The 16,942-nt window shown below is 37.6% G+C and overlaps 1 protein-coding gene across 1 annotated transcript in view; it reads left to right on the forward strand.

Moving 5' to 3' along the window:
- alk (ALK receptor tyrosine kinase) overlaps window positions 1-16,942 on the forward strand; it is an 860,900-nt gene that overhangs the window by 729,049 nt on the left and 114,909 nt on the right. The window contains exons 6-8 of the mRNA XM_056477460.1: window positions 3,491-3,616; window positions 8,285-8,419; window positions 8,711-8,811. Coding sequence (XP_056333435.1) covers window positions 3,491-3,616; window positions 8,285-8,419; window positions 8,711-8,811 — 362 coding nt within the window. The remainder of the gene's footprint in view (window positions 1-3,490; window positions 3,617-8,284; window positions 8,420-8,710; window positions 8,812-16,942) is intronic.

The following is a 16,942-nucleotide window of genomic DNA, read 5'->3' on the forward strand; positions in this document are numbered from 1 at the left end:
TATATATATATGTATATATTATAATATATATATATATATATATATATATATATATATATATATATATATATATGTTTGTGTGTATTTGTATGCGTGTATGTATGTATGTATGTATATGTATGTATATCCTTTTCTCTGTATTTATATATACACATATATATATATATATATATATATATATATATATATTTCACAGTATATCTGATCATTTTTTTTTTTTTTCTGGAGAAACTCTTGTTTTATTTAGGGTAGAATAAAAATAGTTTCATAATTTTTATGAACCATTTTAAGGTCAAATTTTGTATATGTATATATATATAATTAGTTATATGAACTTGTTGTTGTATATTTGTATATTGTCAGTACATTATATTAATTACACATTAATTTATATGCCGTTTTTTACGTTTAATATTGTAATATTGTTCCAAAGCTTTGTAAAAGCCCTGCATTATAACTTTACACTCAACATCTGAAAATACAAAAAGTACAAAAAGCTGATATCTGATAAAAAAGTGCTATCTATTCCTTTTTTAATATGTTTTTTTGAGTTTTCAGAAGGGGAATTAAATTAGTTTCAGCTCCAACTGACCTGTTGAAATCAATGTAATCGACCTCTCAAGACCATACATTTTTAATGAGGACAGGGTCAGGATTAGGAGTACAGTACACGATTATGGTGATTATCACACTTTGCTGAACACTGTTTGTCCTTAAGCCCCAACATATATATAGTAAAACTCTAGATTAACTGTAAAAAAAAAGCTAGGTTTCACACAATCTATTTGTATTCAAACAACATGAAGGTTTTAAGTAACCTTAAGTTTTTACAGGTTTTTACATATCTAAGTGCATTGAACATAAAACAAACTTATTATAAATATGCAGTTTGAACAAACAGCAGAAAATATTTTTGAGGGATTTTCAACAATTTGTTTTCAACTATCCAAATGTCTATGAAAAGAGACTTACTATTAGGGATGCATTGATCCCGATACTTGGATCCGATACCGGTTCGATATCGTATAATTTTGCAAGATCGGGTATCGACCAGCTGGTACCGATCCAAATCCGATCTTGCGCGTGCGCTATATTCTGTGTAATTTATAAGCCAACAAAAGCCACGAAGGTAGCCTATTATAAGGCACTGGATAGTTGTCATTTAGGCCTGCTATATCCCAAATGTTCTGAAGCCATTCTATAGTTTAATGTGAAGTACAGATGAATATTCAAGTGCTTAAACTCATGTTCAGTTCAGTGCTTCCCGCTGCTGCGCCTGTCAATCATTTACAATTCAAACTCTCCAATACTTTTTGTTCCTGTTAGTTTTAATAATCAGTGGAGAAATGCATTTAGTTCTGCATTAAATGGGTTCATTTTGACCCATAACATGGAGTTTATTGCTATTTCTACATCATGTTGCGCTGTGTCCGATAGATCAGCAGATCGCATTCGCAGCACTGGAGTAGAGAGGGTTATTACCTGCTCTTCACACACAAAGTAGGCCTACCTGAAAGTTTAAATCAGAAAAGGCTTAATAACACATTGGACAGATCCTAAAAGCACAGATTTCTTCCCTTTGTGCTGCTGTTTTGAAAGTGTTTGCAGATACCGGAATAAAGTGATTCATCAAGTGCACCGGCTAAGCAAAAGCGACGTGCGCCGCACCGTAAAATTATTCTCATAAAGAGTTTCTGGTCTCTCATCCTTCCGAGTTTATTCTTTCGTGGGTGAATACTTTAAGTGCTGCTAATAGTTTGCAAAGCCTGGCTAATTGTGGTCAAAGTAGTTGATTAAATTAATAAAAGCGAAACTGACTGGCGCAATATGGATTGTCATTAACAGAAAATTATTTAGCCTAATATAGGCTACTCTGAATCTGTGAATATTTCACTGTCATTTTATTTATATCAATATGCGCTCAAGCATAAGCAGACCTTGTTTTGAACATCACCGCAAAGCACCAGAACTATAGAAACTGTATTAGGTTTAAAAAAAAAAAAAAAAAAAAAATGACAGTATTGGGATCGGACTCAATTTTGGTATCGGGATCAGATCGGATCGTTTCCAAAAAAATGGTATCGGTCAATCCCAACTTACTGTCGACATGAAAGTTAAACTGGCTCTTGTTCCTGTTGGTGTTGTCAATCTGGCAACCTCTATGTGTTGAGGAGTTTGTAAAATAGCAGCCAGCATTTTTTGACTGTTGACTACCACTATCCAAAAAAGAAACCAGCTTTATAAAAAAAAAAAAAAAAAAAAAAAAAAAAAAAAAAACATATATTGTAGTTGAGAAACAAAGGGAATAAATGCTAACTAAACAAGACACAGGTGACACTAATAGTAACTATAACAATTAAAACAGAGACAGAATAGAACTGCACTGCATCTGAACTTAACTGCAGTAAAGTATAATATATAAATATACATTAGTTGGATTGTTAATAATATCAGTTGCAAACATTTTAGAAAGTCCAAAACCTACACAAACACAATTCGTCACGTGTCTTCTGAACTAAATCATGTTATACCTCTGTAGTCGCGAGATAAAATCACATCTGCTTTTTTTTTTCTTTGGAAAAAGGAAGTGAATAGCATAACAGTTTTTTTTTTTTCTCGTTCTTTCTGTACAATCATTCTCTTTATCATTGTCAGCAGTGTGATGAACCCCTGGTGAGTGCGGTCCGTTTGTGCAGCTCCGCGAATGTCTTCCATTTGCATAGATATGCAAACTGCGGTTATATCTTGTTGTGTTCGTCGTGATGCTATCAGACTCAACTCCATATAAATCCAGTCACCGCACGCCACTTATCTAGGCCATTTTATTCCAAAGTGAGTTAAGCTAGCGCTCCATATGCAAAAAAAGAGAGAGAAAAATATAGATATGCCATATGGTAAAAAGATTGATATCTCCAAACAGTATATGTTGATTGAGCTCAAGTTCTCATTGCATCAACACATTTTTGAGCATCCATTCTATCCTTTTTGTCCAGGAAGTGTCTCTTTTTTGTTTTATTTGCTGATAGCCTTTGTCAGTATCCTTTGCTGTCATCGAAGCCATAAAAAACAAGTGCGCACTGAGAGCCTTTGCCTCTTTTATGTCTTCTTTCTGCCTCATTTAGCTTCACAAAGTGCTGAATTTACTTGATGTCGTTGTGTTTGTTTGCTCAGAAGCTTTTAATGTAACCCTTCTGATTTACTTTCTTGGCATGAAAGTCTATCGGAAAGACATAAAGTAAACCTCTTTGAAGTTACACCTAATGTGGGGTTGTAAACGAAGATGTACGAGAAGAAAAAAAATGGCGTAAAGGTGGGTCAACGGTTAATGATCAGGACTGCAAACGCAAATGTTAAATCTTAAACAGAGGTGACCCTGAATCCGAGGGAATTTTTGCTTTATCACCGTTGTGCCCTTGAGGGATTTAAAGCTTGGCTCCTTCGGGAGAAACTGTCTTTGTAATTAGTATGTCACTTGTCTTTCTCCTCTCAGGAAGCTCTCAAAACGTCACTCTTCGGGGCCGCTATCATTGCCGAGGGGGCCGGGAGATCAATGTGAGCCAGCTGTGTGACTTCAGCGTTGACTGCCCGCAAGGGGACGATGAGGGAGAGCATTGCCGTGAGTATTAGTGCCGTCCATTTGTAGGACGAGACAACAGACGGGGGCTCAGGAGGGCAACAGAAGCTGTTTAATGAAGCCACAGTGTGTTTGTTCATTATATAACAGAAGTTGTGTTTATTGGACAATGTGGCATTGCACTACGCTTCGGTAGCAGTGCTGAAATTGTTATTATAGACACCAAGAATCTATCTCTGAATAATAATAATTACTATAGTTCTGTAACAACTTATAGTAATACTAATAGTAGTACTACTGGGGACACTGTCCTAACCCTGCCCATGCCATTAATGTCTGTCTGTCTGTCTGTCTGTCTGTCTGTCTGTCTGTCTGTCTGTCTGTCTGTCTGTCTATCTATCTATCTATCTATCTTTGTTAACTTACTTGTTTGATTGTTTATCAATTAATAATAATAATAATAATAATAATAATAATAACAACAATATTAAGCACCAAAAATTAGGATAAGTCCAAACTTATTGTTGAATGGTTTTATTTATTTATTTATTTATTTATTTATTTATATATTTATGTATTTATTTATTTATTTATTTATTTATTTATTTACTTGTTTGATTGTTTATCCATTCATAAAAATAATAAAAATCTGTATTTATAGTATTATTAATAATAATAATAATAATAATAATAATAATAATAATAATAATAATAATAACTGAGCACCAACAATTCAGATAAGCCAAAATGAATGGTTTAATGGCTTTATTCATATATGTATTTATGCATTTATTTTTGAAACTTCATAGCTGCAGCAGGCACAAAATCACGAAGTGACTGAAAAAGAGTCAAGCTTTAAATAGGAAAGTCAAATGCTAATGCTCAACTAAATGCTAATGATCTAATCAGATTCAATGGCCTATGCTAAGCTAAGCTAAACATGCACATGCCAGACCCAGACTTCAGCTGAATAGATTAGGAAAAAATGCTAAAACTCAACTATTTAGCTCTAGGGCAGTTGTAAATTTGGCCTTTTTCCAAACAAAAGTGTATTTAAAAACTAATCTTAAAAAAAATATCTTAAAAATCAGATTTTTCTGTGGGATCTGTCTTAATCTGTTCTGTACGATATAATAATTTGTTATCCATCTTTCAGCTCTGCGAACACAGCACAGGTTTTGCCAGCGGCTGTTTGGTGCAAAAAAAAAAAAAAAAAAGCTGCAATCTCATCCTGTGTCATTCAAATCATTAAGAGTTTCCCCCCTCTTCCTTTCTGTCATCTTCTGTCTGTGTTCTTACTATTGCTCTTCATGTTAATCCCCATGAGTGCGGTCATGTTGGTCGATGTGTTTACTCTCTGCCGGCTAATGGCAGGAGTTCAGTGCTGTACCGTCTCCCCACAGCAGATGATTAGCTGATCCCGCCTCACACCTCTCAGATCAATACAGTGCAGAAGCTGTAATCAACTTTCTAGAGCTCCACCTGCAGTGCTTCTGGATGAAATGAAAGTCAACACACTTTTTTTTTTTTTTTGGGCAACTTAACTGGATTCTGTGTGGTTTATTGTTAGAACGTAGCTAAATGTCACTGATCATGTTCGATATGCCACCACCGATATTAATATTGATTATCAACCTGTTAATCAGCCTCTTTCTAAACCCATTCAGCACATTCGATTTGCACAACAAGATTGTATCGTCTCTTTAATAAACTAGTTGTTAAGACTGATGGAAATGGAGCTCCTTGGAGCAGACGAATAGATCTGCAGTTGCCCGTCTGCTCAGAAGCTGAATTAAAGTCGGATTTAAAATCTCACAGTCATATTAATAGGGTGACACGGTGGCTCAGTGGTTAGCACTGTCGTCTCACAGCAAGAAGGTTGCTGGTTCGAGTCCCAGTTGGCATTTCTGGGTGGAGTTTGTGTATGAATGCGTGAGTGTATGGGTGTTTCCCAATACTGGGTTGCGGCTGAAAGGGCATCCGCTGCATAACACATACCAGAATAGTTGGCGTTTCATTTCCTGATAAACAAGGGACTAAGCAGAAGAAAAAATAATGAATGAATGAATAATAATAATAATAATAATAATAATAATTCATACACTCAAAAAAAGAATAAGAAGAAACAAATATGTCTGTAAAATTACTTTTAAACGGTTCTTTTGTATGTTTATGTTAAATGTTATGTATATTAAAATTTGCCCATTAAATATTTGTTCAAATACAAATTATCAATGCAATTACTTAATCATATTTACCGTTTGCTATTTTTTTCCCCAGTTGCCCTTGCTTTATTTTGAAGTAAAAAACTAAAACTAAAAATGTTTTTCATGTTAACATTCAACTCTTAACAGATTGTTTTTAATAAACTATTTCCCAGTTTATTCAAACAGAGAATCAATACATTTAATCCGATGAAAGCCAGTCGTTAAATCATTTCGGCAACATTTCGGAACAGGCCATCACGGTAGTCGCAGTATCAATCTCATGCCAGCCTCTCTTAGATCCATCATCACTAAGATGCCACTGACTCAAAATAACACAGAAGCCCATCAGTTCTCACCATCACCTGATTTCAATTTTGGCAGAGATACGCCTGGTATGTGTAATTTAACGTAATTTAATGTAATGTGTATTTATATACACTCAAAAGAATATTTTTAATGCTTGTTTAAACTACTTATTTATAAATAGCTCAAGCAATACAATTATTAAGGGTTTTTGTGGGATAACTTGATTGTTTTATGTTCAAATCAACTTAAATTTGTAGAAACAATTAAATAATCGATTTGTGTTGAGACAACATTGAGGAATTGTGTGGAACCCTGCACTTTTTTACAGTGTAGCGCATTTATTGTGTATGGCCAATACCGCTCTCCACACCACCACCAGTGTGCAGCATCTACTTGGAAGATGCGTACCACACAACAGCTATAGGGTGAGTGGAGAGACAGAAATCGAGCCAATTCAGTAGATGGGGATGATTGGGAGGCCATGATGGGTGAGGGCCAATGGAGGGAATGTGTCCAGGACACCAGGGTTACACCACTACTCCTTACGAGAAGTGTTATGGGATTTTTAATGACCACAAAGAGTCAGGACCTCGGTTTAATGCAGGGGTAGGGAACCTATGGCTTGGGAGCCACATGTGGCTCTTTGACCAAAAATATGTGGCTCTCCAGCGGTCTCCCTTCAATAAAAAATTCAAAACTTTTCCTTTTAAAAATTCAATTCAAATTACTTTTTTGTTGCATATTTTTACAGCAAAATGAATAAGAATAAAAGGATCTTTCAACCAATGCGCGTGCGGCGCTGTGGACTAACTTGAATCGCGACACCAATAAAAGGCATTCCTTTTACATTTCAATGGTAACCTTGCGCCATAAAATTCAAACAATGTTCATGAGAGGTGAAAAGAAAGAAATTCTACAAATTGTCCTTTATTAATACATGGACTTGCTCAATATGTGATGCTTCATACATATCCCTCTTTAAAAAGGGATATGGCTCTTTAAAAAATGCATTTGCCAAAAAAATTCGAAATGGCTCTTTGCTGAAAAAAGGTTCCTGACCCCTGGTTTAATGTCTCATCCGAAAGACTGTGCTTACTGACAGTATAGCGTCCCCTTCACTTTACTAGGGCATTAGGACACAGATCGCAGGTTGAGTGCCCCCTGCTGGCCTCACTAACACCACTTCCAACAGCAACCTAGTTTCCCCATCCAGGTACCGACCAGGCTCAGCCCTGCTTAGCTTCAGTGAGTAACCGGTCTTGGGCTGCAGGGTGATATGGCTGTGAAAATCTAGAAATCTAGCCAATTGCTGATCAGAAGTTATCTGCCCATATGCATCACATTATTTGATTCACTATTGTCATTGTGATGATCAAGTCTTCAGAAAAGATTATTTGATTGGCCTACATTAGAAACAGTGAATCTGCTTTAAAAACTTGCTGTCATTCTTGCTACACTGTATTGTAATAATTTAGTTTAATCTGCAAACTGGCAATGGCAAATATTTCATGTACTCGCCAATACCAATTTTGATTTACATTTGGTGCTTGGCTAGTAATAATTTTAGACCTTGTATGAAATTTATATAAAAAAATAGGTTTTATTGGATTTTTTTTTTTTAATTCTTCTATTTTTATTAACAGGACAGTTCCCATTACCACCTTTTCCCCAAAAACACACCTGCTGCTTTGAAACATGTCATTTTGTATGGCTAACTCTGGATTGTATGAACACCTCAAGCCAAGCTTGTAAGTTACAAGCCAGCAGGCAATTTATCCTCTGTATTGCAGAGGATTGCTAGAGGGCAACCATGTTTCTTCCCCCCATGTTTCTTAATGAAGGTCAGCCCCATCCCTGCAGCCCTGCACAGGGTTCAATGAATTGTCTGTTGATGGAAGTGCTTTGAGGCCATTTCTAATATGGCCTTCCTACGCACTTTCTTCTAAGCCTTTTTGTTCTCTTACCTCAAAACCCCATCCTCATCTGCGCTCAAGAACTCTCCGCTCCCCTCTTATGCCTCTTCAGACATTTAAAAACGGTCAGAGACTATTTCTCGTCGAAGCTTCAAAACTCTTGAGAGGGATACGGCATTTAGCCCATATTTCTCTTTTTGCTTTTCATCCCTCTTAGTTCTTTTTTTCTGTCAAGTCTCCTCAGTATTCTCAAAACATCTCATTGTTTTCTCTCGCTCTACCAGGTCAATTCCTCAATGGCAGTTATTGCTCATTTGGAAGAGAGGATTGCGGCTGGCAGCCGGTTCAAGGAAGGGGTCCACAGTGGAGAGCCCATCCGTCCATTCCTCAAAGCCTCAGAAGCAGCTGTCCATCACCAGGTGCTCTGCATAAATGTACCAAGATGGCATCTATACCAAAAAAAACCTAAATGATTTAGATATATAATTAATCACACTGGTGCAAGCTCAAGGTTAGGTACTAACCTTGATGAGTTAAAAAGAAACCAACATAATTTAAGCATGCTTGGTTAATAAATAATCTTTATCAAACATTGACTGTGCATTTTTTGACCACTAGTCTGGTTTTCATCATTCTTTTGGCTGGGGGTGAAGGGGTCGGTGATATTTTGTGTAAGTTTGTTTCATGTCTTTCATCACTCTGTCTGGCAGGGGCCTTGTTGGCCATCGACAGTCAGCCCAAAGGTCAGCGCGGATCAGCCCAAGTGCGAAGCCCACTTTTCTTCTACCCCCTGCGGAACGCTCCTTGCATGGTAAGAAGACGATGCTGCTTCTGCATTCCACAAGCAACCCTAATGTATGGTATCTCAGTGCAATGGGTATCGGGATCTCTGAGGAAATAAGTTTCTGAGCAGTTTCTATCAAGTCTTTTGTGCAAATGTATTCTAGCCTCTGCATTCAGCAATCAATGCTACACCTACAATGCTTTGAATACTGATACAGGTAATGTATAGCAGTAGGATAATGCAGAAGCTGGTAATGGCCATAGATGAGCAGTAAAAGAGAGCATGTTTGAACAATATCACACTACTTATAGATTTATTTTTTGGCCACAGGCAGTATGGTACTGCACGATGCATATGGGTTAGGTGGGGGATTATGTTTCCACCTATGTATGGTGTAGTGGCAATACTTGGTGCTTTATGAGAGGGGAAATTTAAATTCAGTGCTTTTATAATTAATTGTACAACTTCTGCATTCCGATAAAATATTTTGAGTTTGCATGCAAAGGTTTTGTGTTTACTTGTGAGAGGTCCAATTCATGTTGATAACTCATTTGGACACGTTTTAATAATCTAAGCACAAAATTATGTGCAGGTGCATTGCTTAATCCAAATGCACTTTTGCTTTTTTAAGGGTGTGAAAAAGGGGTTGTCCCTATTATCGTAAAGAGTAATTGGTGTGTTTGGGGCATGAAATCCAACAGACCTAAGGTCCTGCCACTGAAATCGAAATGTTTTGAAAACTCCTGTCAGGGTAAAGATTTTTAACAATGCATTGGACTGTGTAGTCGTGCAGCCGGCAAAGTCAGTGTTTTTGGTTTGTTTTTTGTGATCTTTATTGTTTACAAGACATGCATCTGTGAAATGGGCAACATATTTAAAATCACTGTGCTAACGGGGTTTTAAGCAATCAGAATTGACGATAACCCTTTTTTGAGATTGATTGCCCAACATGATTTTACGGTTATGAAGTGCATCGCCACCTGTTGCTTTGGCATGCTCTTGACTTCATAGGGCATTTTTTTCATTTGACGGAGAAAAACCTTGCAGACAAGGCAATGAGGGAACACAAGTCAAGAGGGAATACAAACAAGCCAGATGCCATTTTGTCACAAAGCAGAAATATTTAAAAATATTATTAAAAAAATCAGATTATCAGACATATTTGCTTGAGCAAATCTTTCTGTGAGGAGAGAGAAATTTGGTGAAAGAGTATATAAATGCTGCTTTGTTTACAGTTTGTACTGCATAAGTAGTTCCAAGCTTCTCTTTGTGGAATGGAAATATTGATATTGCCACTTGCAGGTATGGAACGATACAACCTCTTACATAGGCACTAGGGCTGGGCGATATATCGGGTTCTGGGGATATATCGATATGACTCCCCAACGCGATGTGGTATTATCCAATATCGTTCATATCGATATGGTTTGAGGCCACACGTGCACATTCTGCAGGAAACAGACCACTCCAAGGCAGCAGCACGCGAGCTCGCTTGCACAAATGTGCACATGTGCAAATGAATGATTCACTCCATGAGTCAAACAAAAGATTTGTTCAAAATGAACGAATCGTTCAAGAACGACCCATCACTGATGCGACATGGAGGAACATTCAGTGCCGGTGTGAAGCTGTCACAGCGGTTTATCAGAAACCTTTTATTGATAATTTCTTACGCAATTGACATCAAGAACGAACGTAGAAGCCTTGTCAAGTTGACAAGCAGCAACTTAATATGTTTAAAAGAATTTAAAACGCCAAAATTGGAGGAATATATACCGCATTTCGAAAGTGAAACCACCTCATATTCAATGCTTATAAGTTCAGTATTTATTACACGGTGGTCTCTTCTTTATATTTACGCTATAACACATTTAGCTCTGCGTTCTGCTCTGTTATAATTACTGTTTACATTTATATGCTTAACCAGCGTTTCATCAAATTACTCTGAAACTATTTCATTACTTCTCATATCTATAGTCTATTAATTTTCATCTGCTTATTTAATATTTAGTAAAACAAGTTTAGTCAAAACAAAAGAAAAAGTGTAGGATTTTTTGCATAGAGTGAAAGACTTCTTTAGATATCTTCGGTTTGCGCACTGTTTAATAATTGTGCACAATACATGAAAAAGTGTAACTAAAAACATATACAACTGATTTAATTGTAGTTTGTAAATCACATAACTGTGGTGTACAGCAGTATTTCCCAACCCTGTTCCTGGAGGCACACCAACAGTACATATTTTGGATGTCTCCCTTATCTGACCCATTCGTGTCAGGTTTTGGGGTCTTTTCTAATGTTCTGCTGAGTTGATTCAAGTGTGTTTGATTAGGGAGAGGTTGAAAATGTGTACTGTTGGTGTGCCTTCAGGAACAGGGTTGGGAAACACTGGTGTACAGGATTACTGAACACTGTAATTGTGACATAAAATACTGTGCGTTTCAAATTTCCATTTAGTGTGGTTCTTTTCTATCCTTCAATATTTTTTGTTGTGTTATTAGTGTTGCTTTTTTGCTCTGACAATGTAGCTGTGTTTTCTATGGTTCTGTTTACTTTGTTATTTGCACAACAGCACAGTAGAGCTGTGTATAGTGTAAAGTAGGAAAAAAAAAACCTGCACTGTATTTATCAAAGACTTTGTTTATAATTTGAAATGTTGTGCAACAGTTTTATGCTGGAAAAAACCTGTACTGTATTTATTTATTAAAGATTTAGTGCAGCTGTTATTTTTTGTGCAGCTGTTTATTTGTAAACAGAGAGGGAAACCCCTGTGTTTGAATTATATTTTGCTCAAAAAATGTTTAATAACGTTTTAATAAAGGCTTTAACTCTCAATTAACCATTTATGGGAAAATACCGGATAGATATAGTATACCGTCATTCCTCCTAAAAATACCGGGATATGATATTTTGGCCATATCGCCCAGCCCTTTAGACACAAAATGTTCATTCTCATTTTAGTATTTCGTACACAAGGTAACAACCCAGTCTGTTTTTAATCAATGCTAGTTTTTTGATGCCAGCTTTGTGTATACCATGCTTAAGCGTTAGACTCATACTAATTTAAATATGTCAAGTGTATGAGCAGACAATCTGCAGGACAATCCATGATTTATAGAACGGTTGGTCATTGGTACAGTCTATTTCAACTGCTTCCAAATGCTGTATCAATGCACTGACATTTCATTGCATTTTCATACCAGCACACTGATAGGCACAAGTGTGTTTATATGTGTTTTCTAAGGCTATTTTAAGCAATGAAAAGGGTCAAACAGAGCTTGTGACAAAACCTTGTAAATCCACTGAATTGTAAAGTAAAAAAAAAAACCTTAGAGTTCTTCACACTTTCACATGTAACTGATTATTTGAACGGGCATACCTGAAAACTGCAGTTAAATGTACACTCACTGGCCACGTTATTAGGTACACTTTAGGTTGGACCTCCTTTTGCCTTCAGAACTGTCTCAATCCTTAGTGGCACCCATTCAACAAGGTACTGGAAATATTCCTCAGAGATTTTTGTCCATAGTGACATGAGTGTCATGAAGTTGCTGCAGATTTGTCAGCTGCACATCCATGATGCAAATCTCACATTCCACCACATCCCAAAGGTGCTCTTTTGGATTGAGACCTGATGACTGTGGAGGCCATGGCACTGACATGGCACGTTATCCTGCTAGAAATAGCCATCAGAAGATGGGTAAACACTGTGGTCATAAAGGAATGGACATGGTCAGCAACAATACTCAGGTAGGCTGTGGCGTTGACACGATGCTCAATTGGTATGAATTGTGCCAAGAAATTATCCCCCACACCATTACACCACCACCACCATTCTGCACTGTTGATACAAGGGAGGATGCATCCATGCTTTCCTGTTGTTGATGCCAAATTCTGACCCTACCATCCGAATGTCACAGCAGAAATCAAGACTCATCAGAGCAGGCAACGTTTTTTCCAATTGTCTATTGTGCGATTTTAGTGAGCCTGTGTGAATTTTAGCCTCAGTTTCCTATAATTAGCTGACAGGAGTGGCACCTGGTGTAGTCTTCTGCTGCTGTAGCCCATCCGCCTCAAGGTTCGATGTGTTGTGCATTCAGACATGCTCTTCTGCATACCTCAGTTGTAACAAGTGGTTGTTTGAGTTACAGTTGCCTTTCTATCAGCATAAACCAGTCTGGCCATTCTCCGCTGACATCAACAAGGCATTTGCACCCACAGAACTGCCACTTACTGGATATTTTCTGATTTTTGGACCATTCTCTGTAAACCCTAGAGATAGTTGTGCAAACTCAGACCAGCTCGTTTGGCACCAACAACCATACCAAGTTCAAAGTCACTTAAATCACCTTTCTTCCTCATTCTGATGCTCGGTTTGAAGTGCAGCAGATCGTCTTGACCATGTCTACATGCCCGAGTTGCTGCGATGTGATTGGCTAATCAGAAATTTGCGTTAACGAGCAGTTGGACAGGTGTAACTAATAAAGTGGCCAGGGAGTGTGTGTGTTTATACATTAAGGCAGAGACGAACAAATACATATATTAAAACCATATAAATGTTACGTGTTTGTAAGATTTGTGTTATTAGGTGTTATTACAGCATTCTGCCATGTGAATAAGCTTTTTTTTCCCTTTTCCTTGAATTGAGTTTCACAATGCCATCCTGCGTTTTAGTCTTTGTCAAATCGTTTCATTGTTAGCTTGAGTAGCAATTAATAATTGTTTTTGGTTTGACCTGGTACATTTTCAGTGTTTTAGGCTATACATGACATTTTTAGCACACACAATGCCAGTAATGAGTCGCTTTTGTAATAGCTACCGACAGAATGTAGCAGGGTGTCAGGAGGTTAGATTTGTACCCACATTTCAATGTCATTTGAATGTAATTACATGGAAATTTGGCAACCAAATGTGAAATGTTAACATCCGTTTTAAAGAATGGAGGAAAAAAAATGTCTGGCTTTCTCCTAGGTGGAAAGCTTTTGAAAGACTGTCTCAGATTCAGAATTCATAGACCTTGACCCCATCAGTCTGTGGCTCACACACAAGCCTGCTGGGAAAGGTGAATTACACAACTGCAAAAAGACTTCCTGAAGAAAAACACTCAAACAGCGAGTTTCAGTGGTAACAGGGGGTACAGAATGACAGAGATAGAGAAGAGAGAGAAACAGTAGGTTAAAAAATGTAAGTAAGAAAAGAGAGACAATGTCAGGAAGATTATGGAGTGTAGATACATGAGAACAAAGATGGAGAGGTAGGTGTTGGTTTGGACTTTATGAGCAGTCTTACTCGCTACATTTACATCAATACTAGAAATTCAATATGATTAAGACCATTCATTAATTTTCCTTAGGCTTAGTGCCTTATTTATCAGGGGTCACCACAGCAAAATGAACCACAAACTTATTCAGCACATGTTTTAGGCAATGGATGCCCTTCAACCCACAACCCAGACCTGGTAAACACCCATACACTCTCACAATCAAATACACACTCATACACTGTGGTCAATTAAGTTTGTTCAATTCACACAGTCTTTGGACTGTGGGGGAAACCGGAGCATCCTGAAGGAGCACACACGGCAAGAACATGCAAAATCCACACAAATGCCAACTGACCAAGCCAGGATTGGATCCAGTGACAATGTTGCTGTGATTAAAACAGTAATCTGAATAATAGTGTACCACAGGTGTGTCAAACTAAGTTCCAGAAGGGCCGCAGCCCTGCACATTTTAGTTCCAACCCTGTTTTAACACTCTTAAGCTGTGGTCACACTGCAAGTTTCTCCCCATAGACTTCAATTCAGACCGGAAAACCAAGGTCATGCGGCAAGTTTCGCAGTTCGCTGCATTGGAAAGTTCAAGCCTGGCAAACTCTGATCAGCGAAATTGCATCATATGATTGCATAAAACCAATCGAGGATCAAAACATGACCTCTCTGAACAGAAATTTTAAACATGGACCAATCGCTCACTTTTTTTAATGTCTAATCATCTTGTTTAATCCCCCCCTGTTCGTGGCACCGTATGACAGAATTTCGCAAGCTCAAACTCTAGTGTGACTGCGACATTACCTGTAGGTTTCAAACAAGCCTGAAGGACTTAATTAGTTTGATCAGGTGTGTTTAATTAGGGTTAAAGCTAAACTGTGCAGAACTGCAGCCCTCCAGGAACTGAATGTGACACATGTGGTCAACCATGTATTATGTATAGAGGTATAGATAGTTTTGATTACCTTAATCTGGCTCAAGTCATATTAGCTAAAAGTTAAGACAAATTACAAATCAAGTCTCCCTGTGAAAGGAATTGTGTTGGCAACTCATTGGGCCACATTTTAATGATTAAGCTGGGGGTGGGCAAACTCGGTCCTGGAGAGCCGGTGTCCTGCATAGTTTAGCTGCAACACTAATCAAACACACCTGAACATGCTAATCAGTGTCTTCAAGATCACTAGAAATCTATAAGTGTGTGAGTGATTAGAGTTGGGCCTAAACAGTGCAGGACACTGGCCCTTCAGGACCAAGTTTGCCCACCTCTGATCGAAGCACATGATCTAAAGTACATGATGCAGGTGAACTTAGTCCAAATACAATTTTTTTTTCATTTAATGATGTGAAAGAGTTCAAAAGGTGTGTCCAGCTCATGGTTTAAAACAGGGGGGCTCAACCCTATTTTTGGAGAACTACCTTTCTGCAGAGTTTAGCTCCAACCCTGATCAAACAGTCCTGAACCAATTAATTAAGACCCGAACAGCACTTGATAATTACAGGCAGGTGTAACTGAAATCTGCAGGTAGATGTTCAGGAACAGGGTTGGTCACCCCTGGTTTAAAAACATGGCCTATTCTCATAAAAAGTAATTAGGTAATTGTGTTTCAGTCCACTATTATTAGACACACACACGCAAACTTTGCTTTACTTGTTCCTTCGGGAGAATCCCTACTGCCATTGTGTTTAAGTGAACAAGGCAAGTTTATATGGACATACCCTCAATCCCTTGATTTTGATTGAGGGAGTGAGTCGGCTTTTAGTCTAGCACCTGTTTGTCACAGAATTCAATGTTATGAAAATTGTAGTCCCAGGTGCCTACGGGTTAGAACAGGGATGTCCAGACTTGGTCCTGGAGAGCTGGTGTCCTGCAGATTTTAGCTCCAACTTGCCTCAACGCACCAGCAAGGATGTTTCTAGAAAGCCTAATACGAGCTTGATTAGCTAGCCCAGGTGTGTCTGATTGGGGTTGGAACTAAACTTTGTAGGACACCGACCCTCCAAGACCAATTTGGGCACCCCTTGTTTAAGGAATTTCATTCAAATTCATTCAGATGTTCTGCCAGTAGTGGACATAATCAATGACATGCATCAATTACATACATCAGAGTGAATAATATGGATAGAAGTTAAAGAGTGTAGGGCATAAAAAAAAATTAACAGCAATGCAGTCTTGGTGTGAATTGGGCATAAAGCCCAATAGGCCTAAGGCCATGGGTATTTTCAAAACCTTAAATTTTCAAAACCTATTTTCAAACTCTTAGGCTTTCTAGAAGCATCCTGGCAGGTATGTTGAGGCAGGTTGGAGCTAAAATCTGCAGAACACCTGCCCTCCAGGACTGAGTTTGGACACCCCTGATGAGGCCTTTGTTTGTCCAAATAAATTTGTCCAAATTATTAGCCACCTCTAAAATTGTAATTCTTCTTCAAATATTCCACTAGATATGTTTAACAGAGAGCTTTTTTCCAACACATAATAGTTTTAATGGCTAATTTGTTATAACTGATCTATTTTGTCTTTGACATGATGACAGCGCATCCTATTTTAGTAGTTATTTTGCAAGAGAGTATTTAGCTTAAAATTCAATTTAATACTTACCTAGGTTAATTACGTTAAATTGGCAAATTAAGTTAATTAGGCAAATTGGATAACAGTAGTTTGTTCTGTAGCCAATTGAGAACAAAATAGAAAGGGGGCTACTAATACTGACCTTAAAAACAGTTTTTATTTCAGTCAAACTAAAAATAGACTTTGCCAAGAATCAAAGAAAAAAAAAAAAAAGATAGGAATTACTGTGAACATTCCCTTGCTCTGTTAAAGTTCCTTTTGGGAACCTCATTTTTGCACTTAATTATAACATAAAACAGGAACATGAAAGGAACATTCTAAAA

The sequence above is a fragment of the Danio aesculapii genome, chromosome 17, assembly GCF_903798145.1.
Source record: "Danio aesculapii chromosome 17, fDanAes4.1, whole genome shotgun sequence".
Classification (NCBI taxonomy): Eukaryota; Metazoa; Chordata; class Actinopteri; order Cypriniformes; family Danionidae; genus Danio; species Danio aesculapii.